Here is a 22,349-nt window from a genome sequence, read left to right as displayed (position 1 = left end):
AGAGCAGACTGTACATGAGGGCAGGATCAATTGCAGGCTGCTGGAGCTATGAGGCGGCAGCAGCAGCTCTACCTGTTGTGTGTCTGTGCCTTTGCACTCCCTGTTAAATCCAACACTGTAGGTGTTGCTGAGCACATCTGGACTAGCGTTTGGGGATACAGCACACTGACTACAGCCACCTGATTTGGCGGATTGCATCCCCAGGTTCCATCTTATCCTCCCTGCTACTTGTGCCTTAATATAGATTTGTCAAAATGGATTTGCTTTTCATGGAGCATATATCAACTCTTGTAATTTTTACAAGTGCAGCACTCTAGGATTTGCCGAAATCATGTTAACTTGCTTATAGGTTTCCTGTATCCTTTCTTCAACATTTCCCACTTACAAATTCACGAGGACCATTCCAACAACAAAATGGCTAATTTGTTACATTATCTTCATTATCACCAGTCCCAAGTTTGTCCAATCTGTATTTTTGTGCATTCAGCTGTGCAGGAAATCACACAATAGTTGTTTAATGTCTCTGCCATTTCTTTAATCCTTGTTATAATTTCTTCCCACGCTGCTTCCAAGGCATTATTATCACTAATATTTTTCATTTCAAAAGTTCGTAAAAGTTCATATCTATTTTCGTATTTCCTGTTACTTTACTCTCTTCTGATTTCTCCTCCCCCACTTTCCTTTGTTACATTTTTGAAAAACTTTGGCTTTATTACTACATATGACAACTTTGTAGCAACCTTTTGATCTAAATACTGCACTGTTTCTATGTTTGGAAAATACATTTGTTTTCATGTCAGGCTAACTAAAGTTTCTGTAATTCACTTATTGCTTTGTTTACATCACGTCCCCAATTGATAAATACAGCTTGCTTCTCAACTGCTATGTAAACCTTACCAGTGTCACAAGCCTCCTTTTTCTATTTTATTTTATATTCAATATTTTGACTCATTCAGGAGTTCCACTTTAAGATACCTTCCTTTGCCCTTCTATATTATTTTCAAACTATGATATAAAGTGTGCTCCCTAAAATACTGACTTACTGAAGTATGCTGTTCCTCAATATGTTGATTTCTCAGAACCAGTGGAAAGACTCATCAAGGACGTTCTCATACACAATTCACAAATTCCTTACCCTGATTTTCCTTTGCACTGTCACTTTCCTAATCTACACCTGATAATTGAGGCCCCGCTGATTGCTATTGTGCACTACCTGGATCTTTCTGTAATTATCCTGAAATTTGCTATTGCATCACATTTCTATTAATTGTCTATTGTAAACTCTCAGCAGTTATAACTCCTCTATTGTTTCTTTGTTCTAAACAAATTAGACTTTGCTTTCAGCTCGCTCCATTACACCAACTTTGTCTGCTGTTTTGTAGTTTTCATGATCACTACTGTCACCTCCCGCTGTACTTTTCTTTCCTATTTTGTCTGAATTCCTTTTAGCTCGATGAAAAGTTATTATCCTTCTGCTTCCATTAGCCAGGTCATTCTCATTACCATAATATATAGTAACATACCTGTAACTCGCCTAACTTATTTATCACACATGTCTTTGCATCCATGTAGTCCACAATCATCTTAGATTGCTTTGAAATTTCCCACAATAAAATCCTTTCTTTTTGTACTCTGAAACTGGTATGTGTTTTTCTGCTGAGTTAATTTGAGCCCTCCTCCATGCTAGTACTGCTATTGATTTTTTGTATCCTATGTATTTTTTTCTTTGAATCCAAAAATATTTAGAGTATTCATCCTGCTGTAAACTCCACTAATGAAGTCATCATGCGTGTTTCTTGAATGGATAATTTGATGGGCTAAAACACTCCTAGTATCTCCTAGTTACTCCTAGTATCATTATTCACTGCTCCCAGATAATTAATCTGTGACAAAGCTTTTATGGGCTTAAGTGAGCTCATTTTAGATTGTTTATTTCATGGTGTGTAAATCTTCACTACCACCATCGTCGTTGTGTCTATTGTAGCATGAGAAGGATATTTGTGATGGAAAATAAATAATTTAGTTCTGGTAAGGTATCCAGTGCAGTGAGGGGAAAGCAATCATCTGTAATGTTGAAGGTGAACACTGGTACAGTTTTCTGCCAGCATTGCAATTTCATCTTGTATGTGTTTGAGTTGAGCACGCTGCACCACTCTGAGTGGATCATGGGCTGAATGGACAATGAATAATCTGTATTTTTTGCAAGTTAAATCTATTAGCAGAAACATTTTAAGTGAATGTCACTGTTTGACTTCAACCAAATTGACGATGCACTTGATTAACCTAGAACAGCGCAGCACAAGAACAGACCCCATTGTCGCACAAATGTGCACACAAATTTTGAAGCAGCTGCTTCACAATATTTTTTATTAAAAATCTCTGCATTCACTAAATATCTCTTTTTGTTATAGGAAGTCAAATCCTTGTTCTCCCTTTGTAAAAGCCAGTTAAAATATGAAGACAACTTCAATGCGAAGGTAATGTTCATATTTTGTAATATTACAAAAATAAGAGGTACAGTAACACTTTTTAGACTTGTTTATTATTATTATTATTATTATTATTATTATTATTATTATTATTATTATTAGTAAAATCACAGGTTGTTTTATTCCTAAATATTTTTTATCTTGTTCTCTTATTGCCTAATGCCTCCAAAATTAGATTTTTTATTTAAGGCAAAATAAAAATAGCATGGTTGTTGAAAATCTGAAATAGAAGCAAACATTGCTATCATTGCTATGTTAGTTAAACTCCAACTGTTGCAGAAGCGACAATGTTCCAAGTCTTGTGATCTTCAAAAGAAAATTGTTTATTTATTGAAAGTATTTCTGATGCATAAGACTATGCCTAATAGAATTTTAGAGTAGTCCTGCATGGAAACAGGCCCATCAGTCCACCTTGTCCATGCTTGCTGTCTATCTACACTCATGCCATTTACCCACATTAGATTTACAGCCTTCTGAGCCTTGATGATGAACATAATTGTCTCAGATGCTTCTTAGTTATGAGAGTATCTGCCACCTTTTCAATCTCGTGTGAAAATAGATCCCCTCAAAGTCAACTACCACTCATCTTGTCTTATACATTCCCACTGTGGGGAAATAAAAGATTTTAATTATTTACCCTATTCCCTTCATAATTTTATATACTCCTATGGATGTATGAAGTTGTGGTGAGAAGTCAGAAAATATTGTCCTCAACTCACTGTTATAATTTGCACCACTCCTTTCTTACTCGCCTCTTTGATGAAGGTTTAGAAGCCTGGATGAGTGGAAAATGCATCAAAAAGTATTGATCTATTTTTGCTTTCTTAATTATTGCTTTAGACTAGACTTCAAGTTCAAGTTACATTTATTGTCACATGCACCAATTGGTACAGTGAGATTGAGTTACCATACAGCCATACAAATAAAAAAAACACAAGACACGAAAGAGTTTAATATAAACATCCCCACACAGGATCCCCACAAACATCAACGTTCCCACTGTGAGGGAAGGCAATAAAGTTCAGTCATCTTCCTCATTGTCCACCCATAGTTGGAGCCTTTAAGTCCTCTACAGTCACCGCCACGGACGTTGTTACCGATGTTCAGGCCCTCTTGCCGGGATGATCGGAACTCCGACGTCGGAAAGGGAGAACACTCAGCTGTTTGGAGCCCTAGTGAGACCACACCTGGAGTATTGTGTGCAGTTTCGTCCCTTAATTTGAGGAAGGGCATTCTTTCTATTGAGCGAGTGCAGCGTAGGTTTACAAGGTTAATTTCCGGGATGGCGGGACTGTCATATGCTGAGAGAATGGAGCAGCTGGGCTTGTACACTTTGGAGTTTAGAAGGATGAGAGAGAATCTCATTGAAACATAAGATTGTTAAGGGCTTGGACATGCTAGAGGCAGGAAACATGTTCCGGATGTTGGGGGAGTCCAGAACCAGGGGCCACTGTTTAAGAATAAGGAGAAGCCATTTAGAATGGAGACGAGGAAACACTTTTTCTCACAGAGAGTGGTGAGTCTATGAAATTCTCTGCCTCAGAGGGCAGTGGGGGCAGGTTCTCTGGATGCTTTCAAGAGAGAGCTAGATAGGGCTCTTCAAAATAGCGGAGTCAGGGGATATGGGGAGAAGGCAGGAATGGGGTACTGATTGGGGATGATCAGCCATGATCACATTGAATGGCGGTGCTGGCTCAAAGGGCCAAATGGCCTACCCCTGCACCTATTGTCTATAAATGTTGCATTCAAGTGTAAGTTAAAAGACCCGCTACAGTATGCATCAGATTGCACAATTTCGAGCTGAAAAATGCGAAAGCTCCCTACCGTGGGAGGGGGGACACCTCCCACCCACACCCCCTCGGTCGCTACGCTCCCTCAAAATTACTCACTCTCAACTCTCACCAAATGATGCCAGCCCTGGCTATAGTCAGGATTGACATCGGATCTCTAACGTTGTAAGGCAGCAACTCTATCACTGCACTTTTTTATTTTATTATAGTTACTTCTTGATTCATAAAATGTTTTGCAGGTTGTGATAGCATTTGAATTTGTCACTTATCAAAGTGCACAAACCTCGTATATTTGTGCGGTTTGATGAAGCTTCTCTTCGTAATTGTCAGATATGGGTTTTATTACTAGTTCTAATTCCTGATTTTGCTTTCCATCTTTTTGCAAGAAAAAAAACATATAGATATGTAAAGCTTTACTTCAGACAATTTCACAAACTTCAGTGTGCATGTTAGTTTTTTGAAAAGGTGTTCAAGAGATTGATTAGGCATGCCCTTGTCCTCATGCACTTTAGCAAGGCATTTGACAAGTTATCTCATGGTTGATCTGGAAGGTTTAAACATGTGCCGTCCAGGGTAAGCTGGCCAATTGGATACAAATGTGACTTGAAGATAGGAGACAGAATGGAAGAGTGGTGGAAGAGGGACCTTTTTTCAGAAGGGCGACCTGAAACAAATGGTGTGCCAAAGGGATGGGTCCACAGTTGTTTATTATTTATATTAACAATTTGGATGTGAATGTGTAATTGCAGATGACAATAGGGCAGAACTTATACATTACATAGTTGAGGCCTGAGGATTGTTGTAGAACAGAGTCCTAGCAGTGCAGGTACATAGTTCCATGAAAGTTTCTAGAGTTGGAGAAGGCTGTGAAGAAAACATTTGACATGCTTGCCTTCATTGGTCAGGCCAAGGTCTTTTCATTTAGATACACAATCACAAGCTAGCTTAAGTATTTTTATGGGTTCATCAACATAAATTTGGTGATTTTGTATTGTCAACATTATAGCTGATTTTTATATATATATTTTGCTTTTCAGTCTCCATTCTGGATTGTACACATTCCTTCTGAGGAGGTGGCAAAAGCAATCATGAGGCGGACAGTATGTGCAAAGTAGGTGCTCTTGTAGCTGTAATTATCACATGAATGTTTGGTTCAATATTATTAATGTATCTGCTTCAGGCATTTGGGTCCCTTGTTACTATTTATTACTAGAGTTTATGACAGTTGTTGAATAGACCGGGTGTATAGGTCAAAATGTATTGCAATCACTGTACATGAAATCTGTATGCCAGGAGCCTGGATTTTAGTGGCTTAGCAGAGATGATTCTATTGTGAAAGGCTATGACACCAGCATTCACAGAAAAGTCAGTTTGGTGTTTCCAGCGTTTCCTGTTTTGTTTGAGGATTTTGATCGGCATCAGTATTCAGTTGAATGCATTTGGAAAGCTATGCTTGTTGAAATTCTTAAATTATTTATAAGTCTAACTGCTGCTGAAAGACTCATCCATGCCTTCATCTCCTCCCTACTGGACTACTGCAACTCACTTCTCCTTGGCATCAGCTCCACCTACATCAACCGACTCCAACTGGTCCAGAACGCAGCCGCCCGACTCATTACCCACATCAAATCCTGGCATTACATCACTCCAGTCCTCAAACAACTTCACTGGCTTCCCATCTCCCACCGGATCAACTACAAAATCCTGGTCCTCACCTACAAAGCCCTCCACCATCTGCCCCCCCCCCATATCTCACTGATCTCCTCTCCCCCTACCAACCCTCACGGTCCCTCAGATGCACATCAGCCGGTCTCCTCTCCATCCACAAGTCCAACCTCCACAGTTTTGGAGACAGAGCCTTCCAGGGCAGCTCCCAAGCTCTGGAACTCCCTCCCCCAACTGATCCGCAATTCTGTGTCCCTCACCATCTTCCAGTCCCGCCTCAAGACCCATCTCTTCACCTCTGCCCATCCTTAGCCCCACGTCCCCCTCCCTTTTCATCTGTGCATTAATTGCCTCATATTGTGTTTTGTATTGAATTCTGTCTTTACTTTGTGTAATAGTCATGTCTCTACTATTTATTTAATTCCCCTTACATGTTTTTACTCTACCTGCTAAATTTTTGTAAGGTGTCCTTGAGACTCTTGAAAGGCGCCCACAAATAAAATTTATTATTATTATTATTATTAACTGATCATTTTGATTGTTATGCTTTTTAGAAGTTAATGGTGAAAATAGCTTTTGTTTGTTTTTCTTTTCTTCCAAACTCTTTAAAGCAAGTTAAACCTACTCCATTCTCTTTATCTATTCAACTCTATACCCAACTTGCTTTCTAAGGATTTTGCGTATCTGAAATGGGGCTTATGCTTTGCAGCTACGTGATTTGATCTCTCACATTTGAACAAGAGTTATATGTTTCTATTTGATTGAAATTGACATTTATTTATTTGGTATAGAGTCCATCTTGTATTGGAAGATTTCCCCTGATCTACTAACTTATCTTGTAAATTTCCTGCCCACTTAATTTAGGTCAACATGTCCTTTGCATTCAAAATCACTATTTTCTATCTACGATTCTTTTCTTGCATTGAGCTAACCATTCCACCATTGTCTTCATATTAATTGCTCACTCGTTCTAAGAATTATATTAACAATGCTTCTTTCCTAGTAGGACTAGTAACATACCTTCATAGATATACTGTTGAAATGATGCTCTATTTGGACCATCCTTCATATTGCCTCATCAATGTAAAGTCCATTAATCCAACCTTGTGTTTTGGTGATCTAACAGAATGTTTCATTTAAACTGTCTTCACATTTTCATGACTGTCCCTTAAATGCTTAAACATTGGCATTTACATGTAAACTGCATCTCCATGCTAATTGCTGTACTATATTCTTTGTAACCAGTAAAGCTTCTCCTCTGGTTTAAATGCATAACTCAACTCTGACACCAGCATTTCTAACAAGAGTACATTCTGAATTTGAAAATTAAAAAAAAATCCTTCAGTTCTTAGAAATCTGAAATAAAAGCAGAAAATGCTGGAAACAGGCAGCAGGTCAGTCAGCATTTGTGAAAATAGAAATACAATTAATGTTGCAGGTCGAAGATTCTTCATCAAAAGTTAATTCTAGTGCTGACGAATGGTTTCTAAATAGAAACATTAACTTAATTTCTGTCTCCACTCTTGCTGTAGGACATACTGAGTGTTTTCTGAAATTTTTGTTTTATTTTTATTCTATATTTGCTGATTTTCATTCATTGCTTGATCACCTTCTGCCATTGAAGTTTTAACTGTCATTACTGTATAATTTTTTTATTTCCATTTTTTCTCGTGAATATTTTTGCATTATTCATTTTAGGTAAATCGTCTGGTTGTATTCTAATAGATTTGCTTTAGGTTTATGTTTTGTACTGTAGTGTAGGTAGAGCAAGGGGAATGATAGGGAGTGCAGAATATAGTACAGGTGCACAACCTTTTATCCGAAAGCCTTGGGACCAGACACTTGTCGGATTTCGGACATTTTCGGATTTCAGAATGGAAGATTTTTAGCGTAGATTAGGTAGGTAGTGCGGGCGGCTTGAAAAGTCTGGAGCAGCTGCCTCCTCCCCGGAGACCGGGAGAATCATTGCATAAATGTTAGTCAGTTAGTTTGGAGGGATATTATGTGGTGGTGGTGGTGTAGGGGTGAAGGGGGAAACTTTAATTCTTAGTCCCCTACCTACCTGGTCGGCGACTCCCAACCTCGCGGAGCTGGGGGCTCCGTCCGGCCGCGGGCGGCGCCGGTTGTAGCTCCGACCCCGGCAACTCTACCCCTGGCTGCGAGGCGCTCCAAATCCAGCGCGGCCCGCGGCCGGACGCCCCAGCTCCGAGAATGTCGGGAGTCGGCGGCGTCGCAGCGCTGGGATACCAGCGGGGAGCGAGCAATGCCTTACCGGGTCGCCGTGCGGCAAGCTCCGGAGCGCTGTGGCCGCCTTCTTACAACATTCGCGGAGCGTCGCTGGATTTGGAGCCGCGGAGCTGGGGGCACCACCGGCCGCGGGCGGCGCCAGTTGGAGCTCCGACCCCGGCAACTCTACCCCTGGCTGCGCGGTTCCAAATCCAGCGACGCTCCGCGATGTTGTGTGTCGGCGGCCACATCCGGAGCTTGCCGCACGGCGACCCGGTAAGGCATTGCCCGCACCCCGCTGGTATCCCAGCGCTGCGACGCCGCCGACTCCCGACATTCGCGGAGCTGGGGCGTCCGGCTGCGGGCCGTGCTGGATTTGGAGCGCCTCGCAGCCAGGGGTAGAGTTGCCGGGGTCGGAGCTACAACCGGCGCCGCCCGCGGCCCCACCGGCCACAGCGCTGCGGAGCTTACTGCACAGCGACCCGGTAAGGCATTGACCGCTCCCCGCCTCTCCGACCAGGTAGGGGACTAAGAATTAAAGTTTACCCCTTCACCCCCCTTCACATAAAAGCCCTCCAAACTAACTGACTAACATTTAAGCAATGATTTACAGATGTTTAAGCGTCTCCCGGTCTCCAGGGAGGAGGCAGCCGCTACAGTAGTACAGACCTGGGTTGACCGTGGGTCGTTTTGGGTCAGGTTTGGTGCCAAACGCGAGCTTTGGTGTGCAGACGACATCTGGAAAAAATGGCCGGTGTTCGGAGCTTTTCGGTTTCTGGAACACCGGATAAAAGGTTGTGCACCTGTAGTCATCATTGTAGTATACCAGTTCCAGAGACAACGTCCAATATCTGCAACAAGGCAGAGCTCAATGAAATAGTATCCTAGCTTATGGGAGGTCCATTTAGAAGCCTGATAACAGAGGGTAAGAAGCTGTTCCTGAGTCTGGTGGTGCGCACTTTCAAGCTCCTCTATTTTATGCCCAATGGGAGTGGAAGGAATGGCCAGGATGGGACATGTTTGAGGCAGTGTGAAGTGTAGATGAAATGAATGGTGGAAGGTATTGTCTGTGTGAAGGATTGCACTACATCCATTTCTTGCAGTCTTAGCAGAGCTGTTCCCAAACCAAGCTGTGATGCAACCTGATGGTATGCTCATCGTATTATTCTTCCCGAGACTCAAACCTCTCAGATCAGCAACATTTCCTCGCTGCCTTATTAATGTTAATTTAAATTCATGCCAGTTGCTTGTTTCCTTCCAAAAAGGTAGTGATCGCTATTTTGCTCCAGCTGAAATCTGTCACTGTTATCGAGCTGTCACTGTTCCAAAGTTCACTTCAATGTGCTAACAATGCGAAACTTTCCATTTTGCATCAGTCCTGCTGTCAGCATTGTCCTTCCACCATTACTTTTTGGTGTCTTGTCCAATTTAAAACTTTGCACAGTTCAAGCAGCATCATGAAACATCTGTTGCAATTCCTCACAAATATTTCTTTGTTTGTAATGGATTCCGTTGTGAAATGTGAATTCTTGTTTCTCTCCCTGGTTTTCCAAAACAATTTCAAAGAATTCAGGGTTCTTCGTCCTTCCAACATTGAGTCAACATATCATGTTGAATGATGTATTAAGTTAGGTCTTTATTCTCTCAGAAGGTTAAGGGGGGACCTGATGAGGTCTTTAAAATGATGAGAGGGATAGACAGAGTTGATGTGGACAAGCTTTTCCCTTTGAGAATAGGGAAGATTCAAACAAGAGGACATGACTTCAGAATTAAGGGACAGAAGTTTAGGGGTAATATGAGGGGGAACTTCTTTACGCAGAGAGTGGTGGCGGTGTGGAATGAGCTCCCAGTGGAAGTGGTGGAGGCAGGTTCTTTGGTATCATTTAAAAATAAATTGGATAGGCATATGGATGAGAAGGGAATGGAGGGTTATGGTACGAGTGCAGGCAGGTGGGACTAAGGGGAAAAAAAATTGTTCGGCATGGACTTGTAGGGCCGAGATGGCCTGTTTCCGTGCTGTAATTGTTATATGGTTATATGTTATATGGTTTATTCCATCAGTGAGAAAGATTGCCATATGTTGCTTCTGTAATCCTTCCGCACCACTGCTTCACTATTCTTCTAGGTTTCATACTTCATGTTTTCTCTTTTAGTCATCTGCTCACTCAAGAAAATGATAAAGTGATCCCAGTACTTATGTGCAGATTAACTTGCGTTCTAATTGAAATCAGCATTTTAAAAGATTATTCATGACCCAAATAAGTCAGAGGTGAAAATAAATATATGGAAATGAAAAGTCTGAAATATCCCCACTTATGAATGTAGGAACCAGGAAGCATTTCTTGACAATATGTGTGGAAAGAGTCTGATGCTTGCTGTGCAAAACAGCTGTTTAGGAATTTTTCAAATTGAAAATTTGAGGTAGGGTTGCTATGTTACAGCACCAGGGACCCGAGTTTGATTTTGTCCTCGGGTGCTGTCTGTATGGAGTTTAGGGTCTTGACCTGAATCGTCACCCATTCCTTCTCTCCCGACATGCTGTCTGTCCTGTTGAGTATCTCCAGCTTTTTGTATATATCTTTGGTTTAAACCAGCATCTGCAGTTCCTTCTTACACATTCTCCTTGTGACTGTGTGGGTTTGTTCCGGGTGCTCCAACACTAGTTCTATCCTACAGTCCACGGACAATTCAGTGTCTAGGATAGAACTACTGTAGTGGTTCAATCTTTCTTCCCACGTGGTCTTTGTCTACAGTAATTATGCAGGAGGAAGGATAGAATTACTGCCCAACTGAATTGTCCCCAGTTTGTAGGACTGATCTAGTGAATGGGTGATTGCTGTTTGGCATGGACTTGGTGTTTCCATTCTATATCTCCAAACTAAACCAAGCTAAAATGGTTCACAAAACACTATTCAAATGTGTGATTCATCAAAGTATTCAAAACACTTTTATTGGTACAGTAGTAAGGACAGTTGAATAAACAGAGCAACATCAGTGTACAGTACCTGTATCTCGAAATCTAACCTAAACTATGATTCTCTCAGTCCACCTAGTGGCTTTTCCATGAAACAACAAACTTGGTCAACAACAGATTAAGTTGCTATCTGGTTATAAAGTGGCTTTACTGTATTCTGTACAGTTTTGGTCGCCCTATTACAAGAAGGATGTGGAAGCTTTGGAGAGGATGTAGAGGAGGTTTACCGGAATACTGTCTGTATTCAAGGGATTAGCTATAAGGAGAGGTTGGGCAAACTAGATTGATTTTATCATAGATTTAAGGAGGACCTGATAGAAGTTTATAAAATTATGAGAGGTATAAATTGGGTAGAGAGTCACAACTATTTTCTCAGTCGAACTTTCAAAGACTAGTGGGCCTAGCTTGAAGGTCAGAAGGGGGAAGTTTAAAGAAGATGTGCAGGGTAAGATTTTTATAAAGTGGTGGGTGCCTGGGACGTGCTACCAGGGGTGGTTGTGGGACCAGATACGATATTGGCATTTAAGAAGTTTCCAGATAGGCACGTGGATATGCAGGGAATGGAGGAATATTGATCACGTGCAGGCAGACGAGCTAAGTTTAACTTGGCATCATATTCAGCATAGATATTGTGAGGCAAAGAGCATGTTCCTGAACTGGTCTTTTCTATATTCTTTGTTGCTTATACAGGTACACAACGTTTTATCCAAAAGCCTTGGGACCAGACACTTCTCGGATTTCGGAATTTTTCGGATTTCGGATATGGAAGATTTTTAGCGTAGATTAGGTAGCTAGCGGGGGGCGGCTTGAAAAGTCTGGAGCGGCTGCCTCCTCCCCGGAGACTGGGGAATCATTGTAAATCATTGCTTAAATGTTAGTCAGTTAGTTTGGAGGGATTTTATGTGGTGGGGGGGGTGAAGGGGGAAACTTTAATTCTTAGTCCCCTACCTGGTTGGAGAGGCGGGGAGCGGGCATTGCTTTACCAGGTCGCCATGCAGTAAGCTCCGGAGCGCTGTGGACGCCGACTCCCAACATCGCGGAGCTGGGGCTGCGGGCGTCCGGCCGCGTACAGCACCGGTTGGAGCTCCGACCCCTGGCTGCGCGGTGCTCCAAATCCAGCGCGGCCCGCGGCAGGACGCCCGCAGACCCAGCTCCGCGATGTTGGGAGTCGGCGGCCACAGCGCTGGGATACCAGCGGGGAGCGGGTAATGCCTTACCGGGTCGCCATGCGGTAAGCTCTGGACCCCCTTCACCCCTTCACATAAAAGCCCTCCAAACTAACTGACTAACATTAAAGCAATGATTTACAGATGTTTAAGTGTCTCCCCGGTCTCCGGGGAGGAGGCAGCCGCTACAGTAGTACAAACCTGGGTTGACCGTGGGTCGTTTCTGGTCAAGTTTGGCGCCCAACGCGAGCTTTGGTGTGCAGACGACATCCTGGAAAAAATGTCCAGTTTTCGGAGCTTTTCGGTTTCCGGAACTCCGGATAAAAGGTTGTGCACCTGTACTGAAATAAATTTAGAAAATACTGGAAACACTTAGATTTAACAAAGGCTCTTTGACCTGAAACTATAATTGTTTCTCTTTATATAGATGTCACTGGGCTGCTGAATATTTTCAGCATTTTCAGTTGCCATTTAATATTCACAGGATCTGCAGTTTTTCTTTAATTTTATGACAATTTACAAACAAATAAATGTTTGGTATTTTTGCACCTTGATCTCTGTTTAGCTCGAAAATCTCAAGTTCAAGTTACACTTATTGTCACATGCACCAATTGGCACAGTGAGATTTGAGTTACCATACAGCCATAAAATAAAAATCTGCATCTAAAGTGGCTGTTTTGGACATAGCTTTCATTCTTTACTTTGCAGATCAATATTTGAATTATGGGGTCAGGGAAGAACACATGAAGATCTGCATAACTCACTGAGAGATTATCCCACAGACAAAATGGTACGTATGCACAGGAATCTACCACACAGTCTTGTGCATGCAGCTAAAACTAGAGTCATTAACCATATTTATTTGTTTTGCTTTAGATCCCATACCTACAGCATGGTTCAACATATCAGATAAAAGTGTATGCTTTCAATAAAACATTGTCACACAATGAGAGGATTCAAAGGATAGACGTATGTATCAACCCTTTTCTGTTTTACTGTTTCTTTAGTTTTTGAGTTTTATGCTGTGACTTGGTTTGTTCAGACTTCTGAGAATATTGTGTTTGAACAGAGGTTTTCTCAATATCTTAGATAGGAACTAACACTGTGGCACTGCATCATACCTAGGAGAAATAACCAATTCCCAGTTTTCAATAGATTAGATGGTTGGGGGGGGGTTTGTAGTTCCTCAGAATAACTACGCTTGGAGAGAGAAGTTAAGTCTGTAACTATTCCCAGGGATTTCAGGGGGAATTGTAAACATAAGCTCAAGTGTGAACGTGATCCCCTTCACTTTAGATCTACATCTGACTCACTAATTTATGGTTACACACATGGATAACAAAAATAGGTTTCAGGTAGCATCTGAGGCCCCAGGAGGATACATATTCAGAAAATAATTACACAACATTTATGAAAATAAAATAAATTGTCGCCGATATAAAAGATACTTGACAACATTGTTGAGGATTATAGGTTTTTTAATGGTCTTAGAAATTATGCCTTTTTATAAATTTAGCTTCCGTTCTAGCCATTAATGTTAATAACAATTTCTTAAAGCATTCTTTACAACTTTTCTTCAACTAATGTATTGTACGTCCTATTTTAGTAAATCGATAGTTCACTTTTGTTCAGCTAACGATGAATCAGAGCTCACTTTGCTCAAGCTTGTGTATGACGTAGTCAGCCATTTTCATGACTTCTATGCAATATTTATGAGCTGCCTCATGGTGGTTGCTGTGTTCTCAACCAAGAGAATACATCAATACCCTGTTGATATTAATTCCCACCATGTGATGCCAACCACTGAGCACCATCATTTCAGCTAAATGGATTTGTGCTGCCATTCAATTTTTGTTATTGCTGGTTAAATATCCTGTAAGTCGCCAACATATCCCTACCTAAATCTCCTGGAAGTTTAATTATCACAAAGACTGCACTGATTCAAGGGGATGGGTGGTCACGGTGGCGCAGTGGTAGAGTTGCTGCCACAGCGAATGCAGCGCCGGAGACCCAGGTACGATCCTGACTACAGGCGCTGTCTGTACGGAGTTTGTACGTTCTCCTCGTGTTCTGCATGGGTTTTCTTCGAGATCTTCGGTTTCCTCCCACACTCCAAGACGTACAGGTTTGTAAGTTAATTGGATTGGCAAATGCAAAAATTGTCCCTAGTGGGATAGTGTTAATGTGCGGGGATCGCTGTTCGGCGTGGACCCGGTGGGCCGAAGGGCCTGACTCCGCGCTGTATCTCTAAAATAAACTAAACTATACTACTTCCTCAGACAACATGGAATAGGCATAATACATCCATCACAGGACTTCCCAATCTTGAGAAGATGACAAATAAGAGTTCCGTGGAAGTGGAGTGGGAATGTAGAAGATGCACAGGCATTAAGAAAACTGATAGGGAAGTCACCTTCTTGTTCTGGGTAAATGACACTGAGACATGTGGTTAGAAAATAAATATTACCTGAGAAAGAGATAAATTATCCTTTGATTCATGGGTAAAATTGAGACATCTTAGTGGGTGTCATGTGAGGCAAATCATGTGGTATTTGAAACTCCCAATCCCATTATGGCAACATACAGGAAATTACCTCGAAATCTGTATACTCATAGTTGACTATTTGATAATTCATCAAAGAAAGACAATTGTGCAAACAGCTAATTTGTTAATGAAACCCAATTAGGTAACTATTGTTCTGAGGTAATGAAACTGCCATTTCGTAAGTTCATAAGTACTAGGAGCAGAAATTAGGCCATTTGGCTCATCACGTCTACTCCACTATTCAATCATGGCTGATCTATCTTTCCCTCTCAACTCCATTCTCCTGCCTTCTCCCCATAGCCCCTGATATACTAACTAATCAAGAATTTGTCAATCTCTGCCTTACTAATCAAGAATCTGTCAATCTCCTTTCTCCTTTCTACGAACTACTTATATATGACTTCACTGTCACCATCTATGCTGACTCTTAAATCACAGAGCAAGTGGGGGATGGTGTTGCTAATAACTTCCACATCTTATGAATAATAAAAAAATTGTGGAGGAAGGGAGAGCTAATCTTATCAGTATCAATATATTGTTAGGAAGATATCACATTTATAATTTGCTCCCACAAACTCAATTTTAAAATAGGTAATTTAATTTCCCTTAATTTTGCTGCAAACTCAGCAGAAAAATATGCTATGTTTTATTTTATCTGAGTTATAAATATGTATTTTAAATGTTTTTACAAATCTGAAAGATATTATGTATTCTACGTATGGATGAATAAAAGAGCTATGAAAAGTAAGATAAATGTAACAGTACTAAGCTCATTTAGTTCACATTCATTGAACGTGTATATTGATCTAATTAATGTCTTCACTCTTAACAAAATATTAGTTCTGATTAGTAAATTTTCTTCTGTACTGCCTATGATATTGTTTTAACTTTATTTCATGTCATACAGGATTTAGGATTCTTGCCATTTCAAGGAACAGTAAAACTAAAGAATCCAGAACATGAGTTCTGGTTACTTGAAGACTACGGTACAGATCCAAATAACGCTCCAGAGAAACCCTTTTGTATTTATTTTGGAAGATGGGTGAGATTTAGGGAAATCGAATATTAATTTATATTAAAAATTTTAAACTATATTCTTGTGGAAATAAACTAACTGTCAGAAACCAGAAAATGTCAAATATTTAATCGATCGGTGGTAAATTAGTCGGTCAAGCAAACTGGCAGAAGGATTATTTCATTGGCCTCTATACCTAAACGGAATGGGAGCTATCCAGGATTCTCACGGTAACTTATGGTGGAAGTTATGCATGTGAATATTGAATCTTCAGTATATGCCATCCTAGGTACATGTGTGGTTGGTTGTGTTCCATTTGATAGCAGCCCCCCACTCTGAGTCCGTAGGTTGTAGGTTCAAGTTACTCTCCAGAGATTTGAGCACAGAAATCTATGTTAACACTCCAAATACTCTTCAAAGAGCGAGTTGCACAGGTTGAAGTGCAGTCTTTTGGAAGAGATTAAACTGATACCTTCTCAGGTGAATGTAAAATTTACTGTATGACACTAGTAAAGAGCCTGGGTGTTGTTATCTGCAGTATCTTGGTGACAATTCCTAAAACACCATAACATTGATTATTTGCCAATTATTTAGGTTTTAGAGTCTAACCAGTTGCCCTCGATGTTCACCAATATTATTAATGTTACCTTGTGCACTGTCATTAAAATTACCATTGACATGGCAACTGGGATCAACCACATGAATAGAGTGGTTAAAAAGGCAGACCAGAGGTTGGCTATCATAGAGCAAATAACTCATCTCCTGACACTCCAAAAACTTTCCACCATCCAATCTCCACGCCTAAATGAGTACAACACCAACAACATTTAAGTACTCAATACCATGCAGACAGAACAATTGGAATCAACCCTAACCATTTATTTTCGCCATGATAGAGCACCATATCTGCATTACTTCCAATGTACAAAACGATACTCATTGGACTATCTGCCAGCATCTCGCAAGGCTGCAGTGTCTTCCCCAATAAGGACAAGGTCCACAGGTGAATTGGAACACCATGACCTGCAGATATACACAGAAAGCTGGAGTAACTCAGCGGGTCAGGCAGCACTTCTGGAGAAAAGGAATAGGTGATGATTCGGATTGGGACCCTTCTTCAGATCTTGACCCGAAATGCCACCTATTCCTTATCTCCAGAGATGCTACCTGACCCGCTGAATTGCTCCATCTTTTTGTGTCTATTTTTGGTGTAAACCGTCATCTGTAGTTCCTTCCTACACATCGTGGCCTACAGGTTCCCCATCAAGTCATAAACCATCCTCATTGAATTTGATCAGGAAGAGAAAAAATAGTGTATCCTTAAAATAAGGTTGGAGAATTAATAAATTAATGGTCATTCTGTTTCCTATTTAGATTGCTGATGGTCAAAGGGAGCTAATCAACTTGTATAGTGTGAAGAAGCGTCACTTCATTGGTAATACCAGCATGGATGCCGGTCTTTCCTTTCTAATAGCAAATCATGCCAAAGCAGGAGCCAACGACTTGGTATTTGATCCATTTGTGGGAACAGGTAAGGAGGAAACCACCACTGAGACCAGCTCCTGACATTAGCCAATGTAGCACAGCACAGATTATCTCCCAAAGCTGTCTCTGTTATGGAATACATTTAACATTCACAATCATTCAAAATCACACTGCAATCCCAAATACATGTGAGCTTGTGAAGCCCCTGTAAATTGCTCCTAGTGTGTAGGGAGTGAATGTGAAAGTGGGATAACACAGAATTAGTGTGAATGGGTGATCGAAGGTCGGCATAGAGTTGGAGGGCCGAATAATCTGTTTCCATGCTGTAGCTTCCAACCAATCAAACCTAAAAAAATCTGAAAATGGTTGACTTTGACAGAAAGAGAGACACACACACACACACACACACACACACACACACACACACACACACACACACACACACACACACACACACACACACACACACACACACACACACACATGTCCTACACATACATTAAAGTGGATCACACACACACACACACACACACACACACACACACACACACACACACACACACACACTCCACACACACTGTGAATATGCACACATCACATTTATGTATATGACACACACACACACACCACACACACACATCCTCACACACAATTGACCAAAACACACACACCACACACACACACACTGTATGTCGTAAGTATCCTTATTTCATATTTATTAAAGTGGATCCTCACATTTATCTCGATCAAACATGACTAGCCATTTCTCAGTCCAATTTACCAACACAGCATTATCATTCTGCAGCCTAAGACAACCCTTCACATTCAACACTATCAACAACTCCAGAAATCTCCCTGCTATCTGTGAATATGCTAATCATGCCGCCTGTATCTGTATTATTTGATTTATTTATGTATATGACAAAAAGCAGGGGTCTCAGAACCAGTCCCTACATAACACCACTTGCTGCAGGCCTCCAGTCTACCATAATCCTCTATCTCCTATTGCCAAGACAATTGACCAAAACCCTGGATCACAATGGGCAAAGCTTTTGAACCAGTCCCTCATTTAGAACTTTTTTAAATTTATACTGAAATCATTGAAAGTGCACATCTAAATAAGTAAGTAAGTAAGTTTATTGGCCAAATATTCACATACAAGGAATTTGCCTTGGTGCTCCGCCCATAAGTAACAACATGACATACAGTGACAGTTACGAATGACTCAGAAAACACTAAACATTAATAATAATAATAAAACATTGATGATAATGATCTACTGCACTACCCCTGTCAATACACAATGTTACCTCTACTTGAAGATAGAAAACTTAACGTGATACATTACATGTAGAATCATAGAGTCATACACGACAGAAGTAGGCCCTTCGGCCCAACTCCTCCACGCCGACCAGGGTGCCGCTTCTAAGGTAGTCCCATTTGCCCCCATTAGGCCCATATCCCTCTATAAATTTCCTAACCATGCTTTAGGTTACCCATGTACATGGATAAAATTGAACTGGGTAGTTTTGGTACAACTAGAGAAAGTGAGTTATATAAATTGTTGAATTTGATATTGAGTCCCAAAGGCTGTCCAGATGGCAAACGTGGTGCTGTCTCAAAGTTACATTAGGCCTTATTGGAATAATACGCAAAGCCACAGATAAACTGGTCAGAGTGGGATCAGGGTGGAGGATTAAAGTGGCCAGCAACTGGGCAGACATACTTGCCCCTGCAGACAGAGTAAAGGTAATCTGTGAACCAATCACCCAATCTGGTAGACGTTCAAGGGCATTGCTGCTTCACCTGGAAAGGACAGTGGATCGGAGGATGGTGAGGAGTAATGAGGTAAAAGAGCCGGCATTGCATCTCCTCTGGCTGCGTGAGGGAGTGCCATAAGGGTTTAGTTAACTAGGTATTAGATTAGAGGAACTGTAAGTGAATAGATGCCTCACCTGAAAGGACTGTCTAAGTCTCTGTTTGTGTTGCTTGTTGATGTGAAAGGGATAAAATGTGTCATTTCTTGTGGTTATACTGGCATTTCCCCACAGCTCTGATCTGCACTACACAGCTTTTACATGATCCTCTGTGTATTCTCCCTCCCTCCTTTTAATCTATTCACATCTGATCACCATGGCAATTGTGGCCCCTTACCTTTTGCCCGACCCACCTTCCATCACTCTCTCTGCAACTTAAATCAAACTTCTACTACTTTCCCAATTCTGATAAAGGATCTTCATTTGAACATCAACTCTATTTCTACTTCAAACAAATATGCCTAATCTGCTGAATATTAACAGCAGTTTCTGATTTTAAGGAAATGTCATGTTTTTGATAGCAGGAAATTGATGCCTCAGTTAGTGGCTTCATAGGCCTAGCAATCTGGGATCAAAACTAACCTCCAATGGTGTCTGCGTAGAGCTTGCGTGTTATTCCTCGGAACATAGAACAGAACAGCTCAGAACAGACCATCTGGCCAACAATGTCCATGCTGAAGGTGATGCTAAGTTAAATTCAATTCCTCAACCTGCATGCGATGTACATCCCTCCAACCTCAGCATTGTGGAATTCTTTGTCACAGTGGGCTGTGGAGGCCAGATTAATTGATATTTTTAAGGCAGAGATAGATTCTTGATTAGTCGGGGGTTATGGGGAGAAGGCAGGAGAAAGGGGTTAAGAGGGGAAGATAGATCAGCCATGATTGAATGGCGGAGTAGACTTGATGGGCCGAATGACCTAATTCTGCTCCTATAACTCATGACCTTGTGACAGTCTTTCTGAATTCCTTCACAATACAATACAATACAATACCATTTATTGTCATTTCAGCCTCAGTGAGGCTCAAGACAAACAAAGACAATTTCTACAGACATACACACAATTTAATTCATACAAACATCCATCACAGTGAAACCACTGTGATGGAAGGCAAAGTCTTTTCTCTCCCCTGTTCTCCATTTCTCTCCCGATGTCCAAGCCCCAGGCAGGCGATGATAAGTCCCACAGCCATTTTAGGCCGTGCCGGGCGATTTACGACCCTGCTCCCGGTCTAAATGTCACACAGTTGGAGCCCCTGGCGGGCGCTGGAATGTCCCACAGCCATGAAGCCGTGCCGGGCGATGTACGTCCCCGCTCCGGGACGTTCCAACCCCGCGACACGGGCTGGAGAAGTCGCGTTGCGGGAGCTCCGGAAAGTGGTCTCTCCCCCCCGGACCCGCGAGCTCCCGATGTCCCAGTCCACCGGACCTGCGGCTGCGTTGCTGGAGCCTCTGAGCCCCAGGAGTCGAGTTGCAGCAGCAAGTCTCCACCGCTCCCCACGCTCCAAGGCCGGCCAGCCCCACGATGGTGAGTAGTCCGCAGCTCCGCAGTCTCCCGAGTCCCCGCGTCGTTCAGGTTGGAGGCCGCTCCACGGTGCTAGGCCCCAACGACAACGGAGACGGAGACCCGACAGGGAAAAGGTCGGGTCTCCCGGACAGGGAAGAGATTTTAAACAGTTTCCCCCGCCCCCCACATATACACATTTAAAACCAGTATTAAAAAAACACCAGCACTACATTTAACTAGACAAAAAATAAAAAAAAGACAGACAGGCTGTAGGGGCCGCTGCAACGGGTGAGTCGCGCTGCCGCAGTGGAAGGTGGACAGACTGGCTGAGTATAATGTTCTTTTTTGGCCAGTCTAATATTCTATTGCAGCAACTCATGTTACATAGTCACACTTTGTTTCCTCTAGGCAGTCTTCTTGTTGCTTGTGCACATTTTGGAGCATTTGTCTGCGGGGCAGATATTGACTACAACATTATTCATGGACGTGGTAAGAAATTTCAATTTTTAAGCATTGGTTATACTTGCACATGTAATCTATATTTACTCTTATCTTTCTTATAAAAACAAGATAAATCTGCCTGGCAAATTTGTGATTTACTGAAAAAAAACTTGATTATCTTTTCTCCTGTTGACAAGTCAAGTGAGTTAATTTTTAAATTGGATAATTATGGTCTAAGCAAAGAATCACAAAAGCTAATTAATGTGTGCCTTCAACATTTAAATGAAAGCCCAGGGCAGTCCATAAAGTATAATGGATAGGGACTTAGATGGAGATAAATTAACAGGCAGTTTGATGAGGTTTGGAGAAGGCTTGGTTCAATTGTACTTTCCTTACCTCTAAGCTACAAACTTGTATGCTCTTCAGTGCAGCACCTATGTCGAGCAGTACTCCTGAAGGTGCTGTCGTGTTGGGATCCCATTTACATGGCCCTTGGTGGTAACAGTCCACAGCACAATCCACAAGAGAAAAGATTTCTGATGTCTTCCTTCACACAGGTTGAAGCAGTATTGGTTAAGCCAACCTGTTCCAAAAGGGCACTAGCCACTAGCCTTAGTAATTTACAGAGCAGTTTCAAAGGACATTTAAAAGTCTATCGCATTTCTGTGGGTTTGATTCACAGTTGGCCAGATCAGATACAAGTAGCATTTTTCCTTCTCAAAAGAATATTAGTAATTCGGATATTTTTCTTTGTAAAAAATCTATGATTTTGTCATTACGTTGGATAGTAGATATGTGTTCCAATTATATTTATATATATATTGTCCAGATGTTGTGGATTTTTAATCAATCCAGACCTCCGATTAAAGGTCCAGTGACGTTACAGAAACCACCCTCCAAATATCAATTGCATGCTCACACCATGAACAGATTATCTGGTCATTCATATAATGAATGATGAGAAAAGATGAGGTACGAAGGTAAGCTAGCCAAGAATATAAAGGAGGATAGTAAAAGGTTCTTTAGGTATGTGAAGAGGAAAAGGCAGGTTCCTTGAAGACTGAAAAAGGTGATTTATTATGGGGAACAAGGAAATGGCAGAAGAGTTGAACAGGCACTTTGGATCCGTCTTCACTAAGGATGACACAAACAATCTTCCTGATGAAGTAGCCAGAGGTACTGGGGTAACGGAGGAACTGAAGGAAATCCACATTAGGCAGGAAATGGTG

General features: G+C 41.5%; 1 protein-coding gene across 1 annotated transcript in view; it reads left to right on the top strand.

Moving 5' to 3' along the window:
• Positions 1 to 22,349, top strand: part of trmt11 (tRNA methyltransferase 11 homolog) — a 78,877-nt gene that overhangs the window by 4,934 nt on the left and 51,594 nt on the right. The window contains exons 2-8 of the mRNA XM_055635658.1: positions 2,412 to 2,477; positions 5,317 to 5,390; positions 13,019 to 13,100; positions 13,187 to 13,279; positions 15,763 to 15,897; positions 17,245 to 17,401; positions 21,088 to 21,168. Coding sequence (XP_055491633.1) covers positions 2,412 to 2,477; positions 5,317 to 5,390; positions 13,019 to 13,100; positions 13,187 to 13,279; positions 15,763 to 15,897; positions 17,245 to 17,401; positions 21,088 to 21,168 — 688 coding nt within the window. The remainder of the gene's footprint in view (positions 1 to 2,411; positions 2,478 to 5,316; positions 5,391 to 13,018; positions 13,101 to 13,186; positions 13,280 to 15,762; positions 15,898 to 17,244; positions 17,402 to 21,087; positions 21,169 to 22,349) is intronic.

Source organism: Leucoraja erinacea, chromosome 5 (assembly GCF_028641065.1).
Source record: "Leucoraja erinacea ecotype New England chromosome 5, Leri_hhj_1, whole genome shotgun sequence".
In the NCBI taxonomy this organism is placed as follows: domain Eukaryota; kingdom Metazoa; phylum Chordata; class Chondrichthyes; order Rajiformes; family Rajidae; genus Leucoraja; species Leucoraja erinaceus.
The sequence above is the reverse complement of the archived record's forward strand: the minus strand, read 5'-3'. Positions and strand labels throughout refer to the sequence as shown.